The sequence below is a fragment of the Anopheles funestus genome, chromosome 2RL (genome assembly GCF_943734845.2).
Source record: "Anopheles funestus chromosome 2RL, idAnoFuneDA-416_04, whole genome shotgun sequence".
Classification (NCBI taxonomy): Eukaryota; Metazoa; Arthropoda; class Insecta; order Diptera; family Culicidae; genus Anopheles; species Anopheles funestus.
Window position 1 is genome coordinate 92,267,606 of NC_064598.1, and position 20,596 is coordinate 92,288,201.

Below are 20,596 nucleotides of genomic sequence, written 5' to 3' on the forward strand. Positions count from 1 at the left end.
TACACTTACACAAAGTAGGCGGTGCTTGCTGCTGTACTGCGGTGGGGCTAAAAATTTTTCTTCCCCTTCTCAGCGTAAAGAGCTTTTACTTTATCGTTGTTTGCTGTTGTTTTCTAACAATTATAAAAAAATATAATAAAATACTTTAAGCGTTTCTTTCTATTTGCTTCAACATACAAAACATGTTATAAGCTTTAACTAACAGTTAATCATGAGTTTTGCTTGTTGCACGTAAAAGATTTTATTAGCCATTTCTTTGGCCTCATTTACCCCGGTTCACACTGTAAAATATAACCCCCTTTTTGCAAATAAAACAATATTAAACGATCCTCTTTGAGAGGAAGTACGACAAATAAAAATACATTCAACGAACACAAACAAAAAACGAACACCGAATCCACTTCTCGCAAGGAACAAGGATGCGTTCAACCCTTACCACTGACATGCTTCAATGGGAACACCAACGGTGGAGGAGCGCGATTTTGGCCCTCCCTAAAACAACGTGGACAACTGGTGTCAGGAAACGCTATCCTTATCACGGGGAAACTGTGGCATCGGCAAATCTTTGGCGAAGCATTTGCAATTGCAGGACGTCACCGGACATTCGGTGTTCTGGTTGAACCACTCCGTCAGATGCTCGGTATGGCCACCGTGCCGGCATGTTTGACACCAGCTGAACCATTTCGAGAATGGTTTCGATTGCCACCCGATCTGACCGTGTATCGCTTGGCTCTGCGATATGGCACCCATCGTTGTGCCCATGTGCAGCAAACACAAAGCACACCGGGGCAACGGTTTGCGGCAATGCGGACAGGAGGACAGTTTGTGCATGGTGGTAGCGTTTCCCCGCAACCGAGCGTCCTCCTGCAGGGCGATCGATACATTCTTGCCACAAAAGTTGCACAGCAAAAACACGGACCTGGAGCTGCGCGGTGGTGACCGAATGCTGCCAAGCGTTATGTCCAGCTGGGACCGTTGCTCCCACAAGCCCCACACGTCCAGCATGTCCCGGTACGTTGCAATCCAGTACTGTACGCGATAGTTTGCCAGCAGCTCCGAGGTAAGAAAGCGGGCCGCAATCAGCGCTACCGTTTGGACGTCTTCCGTCCGATCGAGATGGCTCTGAAGCAGACTGATCCCATCGTTCGATGCACCGGTCAGTAGCAAACCGTTCAAATCGCCCGTCTCGATACAGTTCGCCACCATACCCTTGGTGTATTCGGCAAGCTTCACATCGGACAGAAAGTTACAGGCGAATGCCATACGATCGCTGAGCGAAATTTGCGTTTCGTTCGTGACCGTTTCGAAGCCATCTTTTTCGTACGCCAAAAAGGAAAACATGCAGCGCAGGTATGGATCATCGATCTGTGTACGTGCTGCGCCGCACTGCTTCCGCCACAGCTCGGAACGCTCGGCGGAAAACCCGGACAGTGCGATGGCAGCCACACGCAACAGTGAACTGGGATCCGATGCCTGGTCGGCTCCACGGCCCAAAATATCGATCGCTAAGCGTACACGAAAGTGAAAGCACGCTAACAGGGCCGCCCTAGTATACTCACGCTTGGTGCACAGTTCGTCCAGAAAGGTAGTGAAGGAGGATTCTTTCTCACGCTCAAACGTCCATCCACAAAGCAGCTGAGCGACATCGCGCTGCTCGCTACGATAAACCACCAACCCGCTGCACATACTGAAATCAACCCATTTCGTGTTGACCGGTTCCGACTGTGACATTGGTGGACCGTCCAGGGCATTGTTTACGCCGAGAATTTCCTTCAGACCCTGCTTGTTGTCCTCCTTCACCATGTGGCCGAGCATTCGCCAGACGAATTGTAAACCGTCGTTCTTTTCCACCAGATCGCCATTGCGCTGCAGGTCCGCCATTAGGCCATAGTTCTTCAGTGCCCGGTGCTGCATCGTTTCCGCAATATCCTCCTCGCTGCTATCGATATTCCACTGGTTGAGCGAATCGGTTGGCGTTGACGAACGGGTTGGGGTTGCGAACTGGCGCAGATCGTTACCATTGTTACCGAACAGATTGTTGTTGTTATCCCACGATACGGCCACCCGCTGCGGTATGCGGTAATCGCAAATATTGCCAACGCTCGACAATGCCAGCATACGCTCGAGATCGTACGGATGCCAGGAAAGGTACGCCATCGATGGTACCCGGCTCGTCATCAGCATGCTACAGGCCGTGGTTTGAAACGGAGACACAAAGCGTTTCACCGAATGCGGTTCACCACCATCCATCTCCGAGCCGGGCCAATGTAAATCGATCAAATTTATCAACGGTGAGTCACGCTGAAGCGTGGACAATACGGACGAACGTGTCGGGCACCAGGAAAGTTGGCTTATACTTTTCTGCATCTGTATTTGGCTGATCGGTTTCTCCAGCGAACGGAGATCCCAAAGGTTTATAATGTTTTCCACGTAGCTTGCCAAGTAACGACCATTTGGTGCAACACAAACGCCATTTACTGTGCGCGTGTTCGCCACCGTTGTAGTTACTGGGTTCTCTAGAGAGGAAAAATAAATATTGGAGCATCAGCAAACGATTCGATGTACGATTGTTGCAATACTTACGCCTAAAGTCCATCATTTTAATGTACTTGTGACTCATGCCCGCTATCAGAACCTGAGGGAATGTCTTGTCCCAACATACGGAATGAGCGGTTTCTGACAGTCCGATCATGCTTACGATCGCTGTAATCAAAGTAGTCAATGAGATTAGCACATAGTTTGATTTTAAAGCGAATATTGTTGCCTTACATGATTGGTTTGGTACACCACGCTCGGTGTCCCAGATTGTGATGCAATTATCGGACCTGTTGCGATCGTGACCCATCGCAAGGAAATTGGGTTCCAGCTCGCTCCAAGCGATACATGTGCAAGCTCTTGATATTCTCGGTGCTGTGAGGGATAAGCAGATTAGAACGTGTCAGAAATGCACTGGAACATGAGCATAGTGGTACCTACTGAATTCGACATTGTTTTCGGTCACAAAGTTACATAATGCAACCTTTCCGTTCGGCAGTCCAGCTGCGAAATTAATTTCGCCTCCACCATGGTACGATGGTGCTACGGTACGCACAAACTGATAACGCGTTTCGAAAGCAATCAATGTGGCAGTGGTTGATTTTGAGATGTCCAAGTTGATGTCTACAAGAGCAACGTGCAACGATAAGAAATGTTTAATTGGCATTTACGCTACGCCAAAATTAATGGTACTTACTCGACTTCTCTCCATGATCGATAAGGTCGTTTTTCACCTGGTACAAATTGATTTCGGAACTGGCTGCGGTCAAAAATCGATCCGAGTACTTCGGAAACCAATGCAACTCCACGACCGTTTGGGACATTTTGTTACTTGTTTTCTAATGCATTTACGTCCCTATCTCGATGCAACTTACACAGCGATGCCTGAATGTTGGAAATTTATTACACTTTCACTTGGTGCGGAACACAAATTTGAGCTTAATTGTTATCAGTGCAGGAGTTGTTTTGGTAAGTTTGTTTATGTTTCATTTCCTCCGACATATCGCGCCCGCAATATTTTTGACAGCGCAACAGCAGGACACGGTCACGACTATTGACAGCGAAAATATCGTAATTGGAAATCGTAATAAATTTCCAGTTTTCTTCCTTTCAATCAGATTTACTGAAAAATTAAAAAAAAATGCATTTCATATTTTTGTCGAATATCTGTACTAAACACAACATTTTTGAATAATTTTCCCTTTTTGTTTGCATTCATCAAACGGACGCGGAATTATCTTGAAACTAAAGCTCGCAATGAAGTTTGCTTGAGCATAACTGACTTTGCGTCTTCTTGAAAAAAATCAAAACATCTTCGACGAGCGAAAATAGTTTGAGCCACGTTAAAACGCGTAAACTACACTGTTGAATCGGTAATACTCCACGTTAACGTAAAGTTGTACCATTGATAGAGGGAGTGAATGTAGCAGTGAATAAGGTAGCTTTACGGTAAAATTGGAAGACGAGCTGCATTGCCTTCCGAAGCGGTTTGTCATTGATGTAAGAAAGTTCAGTGACGCGTTGGTGATGAAGGACTTTTAATTGAGATCATTTGCGTACGGTGCCGAGCACCGGCAGTGTTTTCTGTTTTCATCCTCATCCTTGTGGCGCCTATCTGTTGCACAAAGAGCAAGAGTCCAAGCGTGATGTACAAGTGGTGAACATTCAATCTATTTTTGGCAGAGTTTCTAGTAGCTTGGTAGGAAAAGAAAGAATCGGTAAAACCGCTTGAACATTTCATGGATTTTAAATTTAGCATTACCGCCGATGCGCTTGAAGGCATTTCACGACGATCTATGAATGTAACTGTTTTCCTTGTGAACTTAGTTTAACTTGAGTTTTGGAATCTTTCCATCCTTACAGAGTACGGCAAACGGAGCGAATTTGCATCAGCCAAGCGGTCAAGCATCGTTCATTCCGGCTCCACTTTCCCTAGCAATTATACGATGGGGGTCATTATATCCAGATTTCGGGTAAGTACTTCTTACTAATGACCTTTGATAGCGCTAGAAAACTGCAAATGTTTCAGTTACTTTTCGGGAAAGTAATGACGCACGCTTTTGGGCGGTATCAGTGAAAAGGGCTTGCGATAAGAAGCGATCGCACGCCGTAGTTAATCTGATATAGCGATTATAATACTTTCGGAAATACAGGGTTTATCAGGCCATACAACAAGCTTTAGAATGACATAAACAACACAGAATTCTTTATGAACAACCTTTTCAGACTTTAAAACACATTACATCGTTTTAGCTACACTGTTTCAATAGATAAAACAACTTGAACATTTGTTTTGAAACATGTCAGATTTGCCAAGGTTTCTATACCTATATGATGCACATCGAAGTTTGAACTGTGAACCGAAGAATTGTGCGGGCAATAACCAAATTACTTTTCGATTTTTTTCGATTAATTATTTATCGGGAGATAAAAGAAATAAACTTGTACGACTCTGTTTATTTTGCATCATATATTTATGTGCATCGTATAGGTATAGAAACCTTGGCAAATCTGACATGTTTCAAAACAAATGTTCAAGTTGTTTTATCTATTGAAACAGTGTAGCTAAAACGATGTAATGTGTTTTAAAGTCTGAAAAGGTTGTTTATAAAGAATTCTGTGTTGTTTATGTCATTCTAAAGCTTGTTGTATGGGCTGATAAACCCTGTAATTGATGGCAAGAACAGGAAAGATCCATCTGCCGTCTGTGTGGTGGTTGTAGGCGTTTATCAAGCGTTTGTTTATTGATGCCAATTAGAGTTTCACTTTTATTTACTAGTTGTTTACAACGATCGGTGACCATGTTTCGGAGTGTAGTTTGATTTACCATTTAACGGTAAGGGAACGTTACGTAAAATGTAATGGCAAAGGTCACTTTACTTAGCTAATCAAATTCCGATGATAAAGCAACACCGTAGCACAATGGGTAAAGGGAATTGGACTTTTCGACGCTGCATTAATTGATTTGCAACACTAGGAAAACAAAACCACCTGCCGACGATTATTTCCAGTCCACGATTTACGTACACAAAACAACCTCCGAAAGCAAAAGTGTACAGAAAAACGAATAAATCATCATTTTAGAGAACGTAAACCCGAGTGGGTTTAAACGTTTTGGATCGTTATAAATATTCAATACGTCGAAGCGTTCACGCGACGCTAACCGAGCGCCAAAGTGGATGAAACAAAATGGAAAAAAAGGAAGTAAACCGCGGCAAGATTGGAACTGCAATATTTTACGCCCGTCCCGATGGGTGCACTAATGATTGTCCAGCCCGTCTACCCATTCATGTTCAGCGAAGCATGTGCAGTGTTTAAGCCACCACAATGCGTGTGTGTTTGTATGAATAGAAAAATAACTTTTACCTTTTTTTTGCCTATCTTTATGGTGCTTTTACAGAAAGAGAAAAGCACTTTCCAGAAATTGGAAGAATTGGAGGAAAAAATCAAAAGTCTCGAAGCATACACAATCAGCACCCAGGAGCGGCGGAAACGTTTCGTGGGTCGATTTTTAGTTACATCGATCGTGCTGTACGTGGTGGCATCGTTGATTTTTTATTTCGTCTTCTTCCCGCCAACGTGGAGTGAACGGATCGTCCATTCCGTGCCCTTACTCATTTGTCCTATACTGTAAGTATGGTTCTCCCTTACACCGATAAGATCGATGACACTATACTCTAATCCTTTGCGTTTTGTTTTGTAGCATTTTCATCCTTAAACGGGTTCTAGCATGGCATTACGAACGAAAGTTACGATTAAATGCGAACAAGCTGAAGGATCTTCGGGCGGACAAAAAGAAGATCCTGGAAAATGTGATGGAAAAGGAAACGTACAAGGTGGCTGTAGAAATATTGGACAAATTCGGTGAAAAATCACACCGAATCCAAACGCAAGCATTCAACGCTTCATTAACGCCTTTGCGCGCTCCAAAACCGATGCCCGTTGGCCAACCGGTGCCGCGTATGCAGTCTCCAAACCTGCCACAAAGACAGGTGTCTCCTCCGTCGATGACAGTACGCTCTGCTACACCGATGACACCGCAAATGCGACCAAGCGGTCCAATTCACACACCTCAAACAGCTCCCAGTTTGATGGTGAGACCGCCACCCCATCTGCAGCAAAGTCCGATGTACGGTGCGCGAAATAACGCCGTCTACCGAAGAACTCCGTTCCCCATTATCAACCAAAACGAAAAGGGAGTTCTGGAAAAGATGGTCGATTACTTAGTGGGTGATGGACCGACCAATCGGTTTGCCATGATTTGCTCCGAATGCTGCATGCACAACGGTACACGATCAAACGATCGATTTCATACCAATTCGTTCGAAGAGTAACGTTTTAAACTACTGCTCTTTACAGGTATGGTTCTGAAGGAAGAATACGAGTACACTGCTTTCCGGTGTGCTTTTTGTAATGCATTGAATCCGGCGAAAAAGCAGCGCCCCGTTGCTCCCCGCCTTCCTTACGAGCAGCAACAGCTTGACCGGCTTTCGCAAAAGCCTGACACAAGCTCTGGCTCGGAAGCGGAAGACGGGGAAGAACTCTCCTCCGGATCGTCTCAATCAGGCGAACCTCGTAGCCCCGGCGTAGGAGAGGAAGAACCATGTGAGTAAAGTTTGATGGGCGTTAGTATACAAACATGTTTGTAAATAATGTTCTTTTTTATCATAATTTCTACAGTTGAACCAGAACAGCAGGAGGTTAAGGAAGAGGATGTGCGAAATGTGGCGCGAAGTGAAACGGAAAACGCATCCGATGTTGTCGCTAGTACCGGCGACGATGAAGGATCCGCCCAAAACGATGATGTCGAACCAACAGCCGATAACCCCGACAGTACCGAAGTGCCAAGTAGACCGGAAACCGTGGGCTCGAAAAAAGTGGACTGAACTTGTTTTACTCTAATCAAACTTGTTGGTTTGTTGGTTGTTTCCTTATACCGATCTAAATGTTATGCTCCTCTGAAAATTTTATCCGACTATTCTTCATTTTACGGCCTATTGCTACTAACGCACCACAACACCTCGTTGACCAGTTGACAATTGATTGTATGCGCGTGCAGTCCGCAAACGCGAGCGATCTCGAATGATTGTACTCATTAGATTTCACACCTTTTCTGCAAAAGCTTTTCATCGAACGGTTTGAGCGCCGTGTAAATATCTTGCATTTAGGAGTACTGAGCACCGAGCACGGAATAGTTTCACTAGTCAAATAATACATGGGAAAGACAAATCTTTTGGAGAATATTTGTGAAAATCGCTGCTGGCAAAAAAAAACAAAACACACACACGCACGGTGATCATTCAAGAGTGAAAGTAGTGTTCTTTAACAATTTAAGTGAAACTCTTTGCCAACGCTATAGAACGTGCCTAACTCGAACGTGGAGTGAAAGTAGCGTAGTAATGTGACATTAATCAATATTTAAAGCATTTTCTTCTGTTTCCTTTTTTTCTGTACAAGCGTACAATGTGTTAGCGCACGTGTGGGATCTATAGTTAAAAATGCTAGCAAAAGTAATAGGAAAAAGACTCGTTTGTTGATCTTGTACGCTCTTGTTGTAATTATAGTACTTATAGTAAGGCCTTGCAATAAAAAACAAACATTAAATTTTGTCTAAAACATGTTCGATTAATGCAGCCCTATTGAAATGGGTGAAATTCACTATCACTTGCTTGACTGTAAGGACTCTTAAATAGAGCGTGATTTGCTTCGAAAATCTCGGAAGAAAAGTACAATGCGCCTGCGTAAAATTATTTACAATTTATTCTACAATGAATCATAATAGTGCAACGCTTTTTACGTTATCGTACTAGTATGTAAAACAAATCCCCACACCGTAACACTTAACACGATCATTAATTTGAAGTTTATAGCTTTTGCAGCCTGTCCGTTCCTTCCCAGCAACGGCTGAAACAGTGCAACATCTTCCATCGTCGAGCTCCAGCCAATGATCTACAATCAAGAACGGTAGTACGTTATTAGCGTAGAACATCGGTAGTCCTACCTGTGTCTTACCTGTTCGTCACGATTTTGCGCCTCAAGCCATGCTTCCAGTGGTCGGAAAAACTCCAACAGTGGTTCAACGGACAGGCGGGATGATTTGCCACGTGTTAGCAACTTGATCAGTTGTGCGGAAGATAGAGAAGCTCCCTGCTGCATGACATCACTGCACGTAACGGTCCAAAAGAAACAGTGTGTGAATGATAAAATGGTCACGGTGTATTGATAACTCACCTTAAAATTCGACCAGCTTCGCGCGACCGATAGATATCGCACGTATGTAGAGGACCGTAATGTTGCGCCGCCTGACACAGTTCGGAATAGATCTGGAACTGAAGCACTGTTGCGACGAAATATTTGATGTAATCCTGATCCGATATCACGTGATACTTGGCCCCAGCATCAAAATGTTCGAATCCACGTCCGGTTGGAGGTATCACTCCCTGGTAGCGTAACCGTAACTCCCACCAGCGTGCATTCATCCCGACTGGACCCTTCTCGAAGACGTACCAACGCCACTGGAAGAAAATAAAACAAACCCGCTTTCTTGTAAATATCTCCACCAAACTAGGATTAGATGCTTCTTTCCCACCTTTTCTAGCGCCAAACTGAATGCCATGAAGGGAAGTTTGTCCAGTGCCAAATTTAGCAGATATTCAATGTTAACCATTGTGTTTCCATTCGACACTGTAACCGGGCTGTTTAGTAATCCGATCTTCTGTAAATGAGCTGGACCACCGACACTCAATGTTATCGCATTGGCCAGAGCTTCGTGAAATGCAGGATTCGGACCTTCCCGATACAGGAATGGTTGACTCGCGTACTGCATGTAGTACTGGATGTGCGTCATCTCGTGATGCGTACCGATGAAATCGTCCAATGTCACTTGCGTGCACTGTTTGATGCGAAAATCCACCTTATTGCAAAAGTCCCAAGCAGACGCACTGCACTGCTGGCCGGTACCGTCGGTTGGCTTCTGTAGCACGGAGTTACGCCAGAATTCCGGTGCCATTGGGGATAGCCCAATCGAGGTGAAGAATTCTTCGGCGGTTTGAAATATTTTCATCGGCGTGTAACCTTGCCGGACCATCTCACCGGAAACGTCGGGCGTTTCGAGTGGACCCGGTTTGATGATGTCGATAATGTGGCGCCAATTTTGTGCCCACATATTGCCGAGCAGATGGGCCGGCAGTGGACCATCACGTCGGATCACGTGTTCTCCATACTGACGAATTAGTCCTCTTCGTACGAACGTGAAAAGCTGCTTGTAAAGTGGTTGCAATTCACTCCAAAGATCGTTGACGGTGAAGAAAAAGTTGCCATCCTCGTACACGGAACGCATCTGTTCGCCTGCATCGTGGAAACCGTGCTGTTCGGCTGCCTGGTTCGCCAGATTCAGGTAGCGCATGAAGGTATTTTTCACCGGAGGTCCTGTCTTTTCTCGCCACGCTACCCAATAGTAATGAAGCTCGGGTTCCAATCGACTCGTCTCCATGATGCGCGTCAAATCTGGGTTGATCTTCAGATCGCAATATCCCGTGTAGGTGGACACGTAGTTCGAACTCGGATAGCTACCACCGGCAGAAGAGAAGGTCCCCAAATCGCGAATTTCTGTTCCAACACGTCGAAAGGGACACACTTGCGCACCGTTGTAGTTGTCCTTGAGCAGCATCAGTACATGCTGCAGTTCAGCATATTTTCCATCGCCCAAACCACATCGGCCCTGCTGTACGATCCTACCAAGCTGTCGCCGTATGCTGGTATCGATGATGCGTGACGAATCGAAAGACACTGCCCTGCGCCAACTGATACATTCGAGCTTCGATGCTAGGTTTTGCTGTTCGCGCATACGGCGCTTATTATATTCTGTCCCATTGGTAGAGTAACGCCATTCTGCATTTGCTACCCGATTACACATTTCGGCCGCTTCGCGATCAAACTCGCGCAAAAACTGGATCGCTTCCGCCACATTATCATTGCTTGTCTGCAAGCAAAAAATGGTAAATTTAAGGCTAAAAACTCGTTCCAAAGCAGGTTGCAGATGCAGACCTGTTGGCTATTTTTATAACAGAGCGCAACACAGCACCGCGAAGAAAACACATATAAAAACACACATTTTTTACCTCTGTATAACGAAGATCACTGATCTGACCACTGACGAGCACTCCCAGGAGAGTCCAGCAGAACAACACACGCACCATAATTCTTACGGAACTCCACAAACACGCATCACTGACTATTCGCTCTGCCCCGTAGGAATCCACACCCCAAAAATGCACCAAATGATTTTGTGTTTTCTTTATTTATTTAAGCTGCACTACACTCCCGAAGATGGGATGACTTCCGAACCTAAACCGTCTCGAGCGAATTGCAGACACCAGTGTGCACGCTACCACGATCGACCAAATCCGTCGCACTACTGGTGGCCACAGAATTACGTCGTCAAGCGGTAAGTCATAAGCTTTAACTAGTAGAAGTGATTCTCTAGTGATTACCCCCGCAAACCACCGACCGAGGCCACTTCCTGGATTGGATGTAAGGGCAAAACTTCTTACGATGAGGCACATTTGATTACAACGTAGATGATTGTTTCGAAAGTTACTCACCGTGACGGTACCGTACGCTGCGAAGAAATGATCGGCCACAGAGAAAAGCCAGCTGATGCGTACGAGCTGCGATGGAACTGTTTTTCTTTACCCCCAAAAAATAGCTTTTTTCTATCTTATAAAACATTAGTCATTTCTACATCCGTTTGGGAGTTGCAACGTTTTTCACTAACATTCAAAATTGTATTTGTCTTATGAACAAAAAGAGATGAAAAATAGGCGTTTAGACAAGAATCGCTATTTGATTTGTACTTTCTTTCGCTCTATAACTGTGTCTCTAACCACCTGAACTATTGCATTAGAATGGAATGAGCTTTTCGCGTGGTTCCACACCAGAAAGCGTCATTCTGACTTCTAAAACGGTACCACCAACCGTTTTGCTTAGTGTAGAACTTTAAAGTGTTTAAAAAAATTTGCATACGGCACACATTTTCCACTTAAACAACCGAGATACTCAAGTCTCTCAAACGCACAATGTTTGTGACACATATTTCCTGTGTTCCTGTGAACATTTTGAATAACAGTTTGAAGAGAACTTTCAGACGTTCTACCATTAGTTATACGATTGTTTCCCGGTGCAAATTAATCCCGGTAATATTTCGCGTTATTCTTCGCCACACACATTAGGGAAGAACAATAAAGCTGAAATAATTTTAATAAAAACAGACATTGTACTGCGATATGACATTGCAGCAGTAAAGCGCACTTACACCTAAAGAGGGAGACTAATCGGACTTCCTGCACATATCCGCATAGCCATGTTTCTTCCGCCCCGATAATCTGTACGCGAACAATGGATCAATTAGGTGGGGTCGGGCATTACATTGCATTACATTCCACCTTGTCAGCTATCTGCTAGTGACATCTTACGCTATTGACCTCATAAGTTATCATTTTTGTGTCATTCGGAACGCTTCACCGCGTCAGCCATTAGAAAATGGTGGTGGATTACGCTTTACGCTTTTGTGACCTAAAGGTAACGCAACGTGTTGCCCTAAAGGGAAACCATGCCACATACTGTATTATTCACACGTTTGAGACGTTACTAGTGCTAGTAGTAGTGGTAGTGGTGATGAGTAAATGAGTAAGTAAATGAGTCCTTTTGAACTGTGTCTGCGGAACTGTACTTCTAATATCACTTATTGTTTCAAGGTTGAGGAAAAAATATTTTCTTTCTTAACATTCAATTCGTCATGCCTTCGTGGCGTTGATGACGGCCCCAGGTAGCAGAAGAAAAGGGATGATATTAAGTACGATCGTTTACGCAATATTGAAGCACATGTCTAGAGAAAAAATGAAATTGCTTTGGACTCCAATACTTTTAAGAGAGTTAGGAAATTAATAACAACGCATTGCACCTATAAATTGCGTTTCGCTTTATGCAATAAAAACTTTCTCAGATAGCGTACTTTATAGCATAATCGATGTTATGATTTAATTGTTTTACTATTTTTTTTAGCTTAGCGGGAAAGTTTATTTGCAATTCGTGCAGTGTTTGCAACGGAGCAAAAATAGAGCTAATAAAAAAAAAAACAATTACACATCCACCGGGGGTAGGGAAAATATTTGGTCAATTACTTATGTTTATTTTTGACGCCCAATAATGCGTTGTCTAGGTAAACAAGCGATTACGGGGACGGGGAACGAGAACAGACATGGAGACAACTACAGTAAAAAAACGCAACCTATAGCACATAATTTTAGGTTGATGATCGAACGAGAATTCCCCGACTGATCAACCCCGGTGACTGTGAACTTCAACTTCAACAGCAAACAAACAAAAAATCAGACAAAATGCTTAACAAATAGTGACACTACCCACTTGCCCAAATCTGTAACGGATGTAGAGACACGGATGAAGTGTGGTGCGAATGTACGTCACAGAGTTAAGTGGAAGCGGTTCAAGTGGTAACGTCCCATAATGCTGACCCAATGCTAGCCAGCCGAATCTTATTTTGTATTTTCGAATTATATCAATATTGATTTTTGCTCGCTGAAAATCATATTTAGTACATTGATTTTTTTTGTATCATTGATTCGTATTTTTTTTTATCCCATTTTGTACACAACGAAAACTAAACAAACACATGCTTAATCCGTTCCGCCAGTTGATCAAGTCTACACGTACGTCTGAGTACGTAGATACGCGAACTATAAACTATTGAAAACTCATGTAAGATGCTAGCTCATTATCAAAGGCAATGATTGGTGCTAATTTCATACCTTTTTCCACGTTGCCCGTTGTATGGGCAGCAGTTAGACTTGCGCGATGGTGAAGCGAGGGTATGACATGTCAACAAGACAACGAACCAACCTGCTGCTAATCTACGATCCTGCGCCAGAACCGTAACCAATAATTCAAGATACTCATTATCTCGCGAGAGAACTAAAGGCAGCAGCAACAAAAAAAATGGGAAACAAAACCAAACCGGCTACATACGTGCTGAATGTTTGCACAATTTGCCGTACTGTCCCGTACGTCATCGGCGCGGATCACTTGGCCCATGGGGGAAAAAGATGAAACAAGGTGAAAAGCCGCGTGGTGGTCACACACAAAAGGAAGTGATTTGGAGATGATGAGTCTGCCCTAACGCACTATGGGATTTGTTGCTACGCGTAGCAGAAATTAATTTCTTCCCATAAATATTACGCACACGATCGAGTGTACAGTTTAGCAATAAATTATTGTGCAAAATTTAAAACTTGCATTTTTAAGCCCTTAACGCCCTGATAAGCAAATAATGTGTAGCAGACCGTTTCCAGTGCCCGTTCACTACACTGGCTCATAGTGCATCGATCAGACAAGAGACGATTCTCCCCTCCGCGATGATCGGTGCCGCTGCGGACAGCCTCTTGACGCGGACAGGGCAACCTGAAATCCGTTAACGCACATCGGACGGGTTGCGCTGTTCGACCGTAGCAGCGACGTCAGCCAGTCTTTCCCTGGAACCCGTAGCAAACGCGTCGCGCGCAACATGCAGTCGTCGATCAACGGTGAACAAAGCGATCCTTCACCCGCTGATCCAAACCGTCTCGAGATCGACGGATCGCTGGATCGCGGGATCACCGGTCCGTCTCATGTACGCTTCGCAATTGCACTCGAACCATTGCTGACGGTACTCTCGATTGTGGTCGACCTGGTGAAAGTGGTCCTGCTCGGTGTGCCAATAGTTTGCCGTGAAATCTATTCCATGTTTGTACCGCGACGACAGAAAGATGTGCGGGGCCAGGTTGTGCTCATAACGGGCGGTGGCAATGGGTTGGGACGCGCGATGGCCCAACTGTTTGCCGCACGTGGTTGCCATCTAGTGCTGGTGGACATCGATTTGAACGCAGCGGAACGAACGGCCGACGAGCTCAAGCAGCAGTACGGTGTGCCGGCGCGTGCGTACCGGGTCGATGTGTCCCGGTACGACCAGTGCCGCCAGCTGGCCGACAGCATCGAGCGTGATGGTGCCGGTCCGGTGGACATTCTTATCAACAATGCCGGGCTGATCATGTTTGCCTTCGCGAACGATTCGGACGTCGAGCGCGCGAACACTGTGATGGATGTGAACATGAAATCGCACGTATGGGTAAGCTCATCCGCCTGTTCCAAGGTCAACGCGTTGCTCCCGTTCATGCTGCCGCATCCTACTGCTGTGGAGTAGTTGCGCCGAACACTACCGGTGTTCGGTGCAACTCATCTTCAAACTAGATACGAGCACGCTTGTGTAGTACGTGAGTGTGTATAACCCTCGAAACTCGCGTCCGTCCATCTTCGTCACGCTGAGCGGAAGCTGTGTGTGGCTCGGCGTTACATTGACCGTTAGAGATACACCAAACGGCTGAAGGTGTGTCGTGTGTCTGTGTACACGTGCAAAGAGCGTTGAAATTAAATGACCATATATTTAGCATATTGGCCATGTGTTGCGTGTATGTATGTTTGTTAACCGTGAATCCCGTAAAAGAAACGAAAAAAAACAAACGAGGAACTGCATACGCTTAAGTGTCCGATCAGCTGTGATGGACGTCGTTTTTGAATTGATTTCCATTTTACTTACCTTGGCTCGAATCAAATTGGCGGCCATTTAGTGGTGGATTTGAAGCTATTATGACGTGGATCGCAAATCACAAAATAATAGTCAAACTAGTTAGTGATCGTAAAACAAACCAGATCCACTTTCTTCCGTTGATTCTCTGGAATTTAGTTGATTCGAAGCCGGGTCGGGACTGGATTTTATTGAGGAAATAAAACTTCGATCAACATGTTTCAGTTAGCCCACACATAATCTTATCCGGTGACACACGATCATGCTCTTTCGTATCATTTCCGTATACCAAACACCCTACGATAGTGAGAGTTGCGTTTGACAAAATCGTTATGTTTCGATCAAGAAATGGTAGTTTTGGATGATTTCAATATTTAATGTTCGAACGGTGATTGTGTAATCTTACGACACGAAATAGAAGGAAATAAAGGTGGACATTTGCGTGTGTAACGAAGCTGTCGTGTGGTGGACACCGCAAGCATCCATTTTCGCCCATTCACGTTGTTTGATTGAAATGAGCGTCCGTTGTGCCCTTTTCTTCTGGGGACTGAAATTAGCCAAGCTTTTGCGAAGGGTAGCGCGGTTTAGCGGTCAAGTGATCGAGCGAAAAAAAAACTCCATATTCGAATGTTGTCCAATCATGCGGTCGTGAACGTATCGCTATCAAGGCTAGTGGGTTGGTAGAAATTCTCCAACACACTCTTTGCAGTCAGGAAGTCAATGAAGCGAATAGTAGATGCAGAGGAATATGTAAACGAATTGGTAATTTATTTATTTTCCAAGCGTTATGCTTTACGCTTATGCTGGAAGAGGGAAGTGTGCACTTAAGTAGAACGTCGAATAACACTCACGGCCGTTACAGATATGTTTTGCCTTTGAAGACGCTACAGCTTAAAATAACTCATCACGTATCTTCGCACTATTCTCAAATTTTCAAGAGTATATGTTTGTTTCGCTGTGTGTATTTGCACAAAAAATGTGGCCAAAATAACGTCAAAGGTAATTGTGAGCAATTTTATGGAATCGAGACAAAGTTTTTTTTTGTTTAGCTTTGTTCGTACTGAAAGCGGAACCCAAAAACATGTTTTCATTTTCGGCTTCGTTAATTTTCTGGCATAAGCCATTAGAGCGGGTGGATTTTGGTTTTTCGTTTTGTTTTGTCATTTTTGCTAATAAGTATTTTTTTAAAATAGGATGAGTTGAAAATCCGTCAATCACTTGTGAAGTGGAAGTAGAATCGTTCCTCACTACTTTGACAGGGAGTATTGCTCTCCCGATATCAATATCGTAACTGATCGTTACGTTACAATATTAAAAGCATTTTTTTCGTCGTTCAAGTGAACGATGCGAAGATCGCTCTAATTGCCATAGCGACCTTCTGCGGCTGTTACTAGCTAACGATTAACAAAATTTGAAGTTAGACCAAAGCCAAATAGTCAATTCTTGCTGGCTTTTAGAGGCCTTTTTAGACGAGATTCGATGCACGACCTTCAATCTTTTCAACCGTGTTATAAGGCCAAATTTATTGTGAAAAGAAGTCATCGTTCTTTGCTCGTTCATCTAATAATCTTAAATGCTTAGTCAGTTGAGGGACAAATAAAATGTTTCCACGAGTTTCAAAGCTGTGCTAAAAAACTAATAGGTATCATTCGTATCCCCAAACCGTCAAAGTACAATATAAGATAATCAATCATATTTTGCGAGTTATTCATGTTCGCAATTTCGTTAGATCCATCCAGAAATCCACTAGCTACGAAGTGAGTTGTGCAAAATGCTTCATGATAAAATGGCATAACGAACTTAGCTATATTTTGCAATCTATGCAAATGACAGTTTGACAAATGTGTCGAAATTCGAAGCTGATGGTTTACGTGACAAACATTTTAAATCAATTTAATTTATTTTTGGTATATGATGTTGGTTGAACTAATGATAAATATTATGATTTTTTCCCTCATACAGATGACGAAAGTGTTTTTGGACGGGATGATTCAACGCAAACGCGGTCACATCGTCGGAATATCATCAATGTCCGGCATGTACGCCTTCCCGTGGGGTGTCGTATATTCGGCAACGAAATTCGCTGTGTCCGGTTTCATGGCTTCGCTCACAGAGCAGCTGCGTATCCAGGGTATTTCCAAAAGCGTGCGAACCACCTGCGTCAATCCATATTATGTGACGACGCGTAAGGATGTGATTGAGTTCCTGCAGAAACCACGGTACGGTAATGGGTGCAAGATGAAGAACGAACGCTCAGTACAATGTTGCAATTATGTTCACCCTTCTCTTCTCAATTTCAGGTTTGCACCACTGACGGTAGATCAAGCAGCTCGTGAAATTGTTATAGGAATTTTGCGGCAAGACATCGTGGTAACAGTACCGAGGCTATTTGGCGTTTTTACTCGGTTCATGTTGTAAGTGCCGACAGCCACTATTCAATTACGTCAAAATGTGACTGATTAATTGTGATTTTTCTCATTCTAGATTCTTCCCAGTGCCAGTTCAACAGCTCGTTCGGGATTATTTAATCCGCGAATATGAGCTAAACAATAATCTACACACGTAGAGTGGATTGTACAACCACAAACGTTTAAGATGCAATGAAACGACGGTGTTACTGCACAAAGTACCGATACTCATTGAGAAGAATGACATTGAGGTTCATACCTGACTAGTATTGCTAATAACTTCATCCTTAATTTGCTAAGTTACTGGTTTGTGTATCGATTCTGTGGATACTTGCATACCAAGTAAGTGCAAAACTACGTTAAAGACTATGGAATGATAGATTATAACTGATATAGCTAATAAAACAAACAATTGGGGATTGTGTCAAACAAAGTACGTCTGTAACAACATTCTTAATTGACTAATCAAAGGTGACCCATATTGTTCCATAAATATCTTTGAAATTCTAGGGAAGCGCAATCTTTGGTCAGTGATCAATATCAGCGTTCTAAAGCTCGGTCAGTCTGTCGTCGTCTGGAAACGCGTATGGGTAAAACTTGATTGTCAGCATATGGAGTGCATGGCGAACAGTTTGCAGGACGTCTTACAGACCAATGTCCCCTTTTCTATCTCATCTTGGTATGCATAATGGTTTAATACACTTCCCTCGCTATAACACAGCGTTCCGTACATTTGACACCCCTGATCAAGATCATAATTTGAGCCGTGTAAAAATGAAACCGATATTTCACAAAATCATGAGACTGACTATTGGTAATGTATACTGTACTCTTCTACGAGCTTCTAAGTACTCTTTCGTAATAAATTTAGTGATAGTAAATTTAATTTTATATACTTTATCGCCATGGATGATTTCATCCCCAAATACGGATTAAAATGAATTCATTGAACTACCACGTAAAGCATGAAAATCATCTGTTTGTTTCCGTTAACTGCTATAAGTAGTTAACATAAAAAAGTCTAGTTTTAAAGATTTACATGAAATTAGTACATAAAAACCGTTACACGGTTGATTGGATTCAACCAAATATGTAGACATGGAGAAGAGAGAAAGTTGACACATGATGCGCATGAGAATATTCATGAATATTAATTTGTAACAGCCTCTCTTAATATATGTTAATCTTTACCCTACTGCGCGATTTTATAGCTGCATTCATAATAGATCTTACATCATCTCAGATATCATGTAAATATTAAAAATAAAAAATCATAAATTTCGGATGTTTCGGATGAAGCGTACATTCAAATAAACCAGCGAAAAACACACGCACAGCACAGTTTGATTCTTAAATCAATTGCATTTCAATTTCATTTGCGATGTGTGCGATCGCACGCTGAGATAACATAGTCGATGAAGATATTGCTGTAGCTATTTTTTTTCTTCTTACATGGCTTTTTTTACAAGTTCTCCGATCTTTAGAATTTGTTGCGCTCTTATCGTTCATGCTGTTAACCAATCGCTTTAAGGAACACATAACATCTCTACTAATGCGGCAGTATTTCATGCACAAAACACTAACGAAAACAAACCAGTACTGGTTATTTGCACAACCATGGCAAACGTTGGGAAGATGTAGGGACAGGATGAAAGTTTGTGGAATGTAATGGTAGAGATACGGAAGAAGAGTGTTTTTTGTTGTTTGTTTTACAGAACTGGAACTGGTTGTAGATCAGAGAGGTGAGAGAAGGAAACAGATGGCGAGGATCTTAGCAGTATGGGAAGTTCGGGCAGGTGTGTGGGGACACTCCGGCCGGGTACTGGCGGCTGGTGTATCCTGGCAGAGGAGCAGCCTGGGGAACGCCAGCCTGGACGGTGTTATCACAGTACGGATAGTTCGGGCACGATTGTGGGTTGACTCCGGCAGGGTAACTGTGGGAAAAATCAAGCAAAAATCATCAGAACCTCTGCTCCAATGTTTGCCCAAGTAACCCCTAAACCTACCGGTCTCCTCCGGCCGTTGGGGCGGGAGCTCCGAGGTAGTTGTGGCTGGGACCGGTCAGAGCCTGGTACGAGTGAGGAGCACCATGGTAGTAGGAGGCCGGAGCCGGAGCTGGGGCCGGGTTCCAGCTTGGCTGAGCGTTCCAGTTCGGGTTCCAGTGGTTGGCGGCATGGTTGTTGTAGGGGTTGGGGCTGTGCAGGGCCGCGTTGTCGCAGTTCGGATACGACGGGCAGCGGGACGGATCGACTCCGGCCGGATACTGGGCGGCTTGCTGATGTTGGGGCTTAGCGGCAACCACGGCGGCAAAGGCCAAAACAGCGATCTACAAAGCGAAAGCACACAACACAAGGAAGCAAACATTAGCAAACACGGAAGCAGTTCACTTTTCGCTCATCCACCGCACAACCACTGGCACTGTTTGATGATCCTTGCACTATCCCACTTCCGCCATTTCCTTGCCAAGAACACACACACATACATGTACAAGAAACACAGTCCCAGTCCCAATCCCAAGTGGGACTTCCTCTTCCTTCGCCGACTTGCTTACCACTTTGGAGAACATTTTGTAAGGGCAGTTTGGGCTGATGTTTGATCTAGCGTGAAATCTTCTGATGCACACAGCAACGTTGGACTTTTATGTTACCGAAACACGGGCTGTTGTTCGCTTAACACAAAACTTCCAAACCGAGTACCGAATACTGAACACCGAAAGGACAATACCAGTCTTTTATAGTAAAAACACCACACCCAGCGATCGGTTCGTGCGAACCTCGGTCTCGTGTCGATCCTCGGGCCGAAACGCGTTCTAACCATCCCCACTCACTTCTGGGGGTGTACACCCCCGCCATGCCTCTTGACTGATCCCCTACCCTCCTTTAGCTATTCACCGAACTGGCCCTTGCCAGCCAACCAAACCGTGCAATTAAAGGGAAGGGTGCCCACGAGCGCCACCGATTTCTTTCTCTACCGAAATCGATCGAATACCAATCCCAACTTCCCGCAACGAAACGAGCGG

At 44.1% G+C, this 20,596-nt stretch overlaps 5 protein-coding genes across 9 annotated transcripts; 2 read left to right on the top strand and 3 right to left on the bottom strand.

The window, feature by feature from the left end:
• Positions 1-216: 216 nt before the first annotated feature.
• Positions 217-3,567, bottom strand: LOC125766227 (GATOR complex protein MIOS). Its single transcript, XM_049431988.1, has 5 exons — positions 3,233-3,567; positions 2,977-3,159; positions 2,770-2,910; positions 2,584-2,703; positions 217-2,516 (listed from the first exon to the last, which is right to left on the bottom strand). Exons 1-5 carry the CDS (start codon positions 3,357-3,359, stop codon positions 517-519), a joined length of 2,571 nt encoding a protein of 856 aa, XP_049287945.1. The 5' UTR covers positions 3,360-3,567; the 3' UTR covers positions 217-516.
• A 196-nt stretch (positions 3,568-3,763) lies between these two features.
• Positions 3,764-8,151, top strand: LOC125766248 (endoplasmic reticulum junction formation protein lunapark-B). Of its 5 annotated transcripts, none has more exons than XM_049432037.1 (6): positions 3,764-4,035; positions 4,399-4,508; positions 5,936-6,165; positions 6,239-6,822; positions 6,895-7,140; positions 7,216-8,151. In XM_049432037.1, exons 2-6 carry the CDS (start codon positions 4,482-4,484, stop codon positions 7,419-7,421), a joined length of 1,293 nt encoding a protein of 430 aa, XP_049287994.1. In that variant the 5' UTR covers positions 3,764-4,035; positions 4,399-4,481; the 3' UTR covers positions 7,422-8,151. The 5 variants fall into 5 exon arrangements, with proteins under 5 accessions (XP_049287994.1, XP_049287993.1, XP_049287992.1 ...); XM_049432036.1 differs by having other exon boundaries at positions 3,764-3,908; XM_049432035.1 differs by having other exon boundaries at positions 3,765-3,973.
• Positions 8,152-8,277: 126 nt separating this feature from the next.
• LOC125766232 (angiotensin-converting enzyme-like) lies at positions 8,278-11,432 on the bottom strand. The gene is made up of 5 exons (XM_049432000.1): positions 10,656-11,432; positions 9,125-10,516; positions 8,767-9,050; positions 8,548-8,698; positions 8,278-8,484 (listed from the first exon to the last, which is right to left on the bottom strand). The coding sequence occupies exons 1-5, from the start codon at positions 10,731-10,733 to the stop codon at positions 8,329-8,331; spliced, it is 2,061 nt and encodes a 686-aa protein (XP_049287957.1). The 5' UTR covers positions 10,734-11,432; the 3' UTR covers positions 8,278-8,328.
• Positions 11,433-14,029: 2,597 nt separating this feature from the next.
• On the top strand, positions 14,030-18,013 carry LOC125766262 (17-beta-hydroxysteroid dehydrogenase 13-like). Its single transcript, XM_049432059.1, has 4 exons — positions 14,030-14,713; positions 17,132-17,388; positions 17,470-17,583; positions 17,654-18,013. Exons 1-4 carry the CDS (start codon positions 14,114-14,116, stop codon positions 17,733-17,735), a joined length of 1,053 nt encoding a protein of 350 aa, XP_049288016.1. The 5' UTR covers positions 14,030-14,113; the 3' UTR covers positions 17,736-18,013.
• A 906-nt stretch (positions 18,014-18,919) lies between these two features.
• On the bottom strand, positions 18,920-20,291 carry LOC125766279 (cuticle protein 1). Its single transcript, XM_049432079.1, has 3 exons — positions 20,129-20,291; positions 19,584-19,903; positions 18,920-19,511 (listed from the first exon to the last, which is right to left on the bottom strand). The coding sequence occupies exons 1-3, from the start codon at positions 20,141-20,143 to the stop codon at positions 19,349-19,351; spliced, it is 498 nt and encodes a 165-aa protein (XP_049288036.1). The 5' UTR covers positions 20,144-20,291; the 3' UTR covers positions 18,920-19,348.
• Positions 20,292-20,596: the final 305 nt, after the last annotated feature.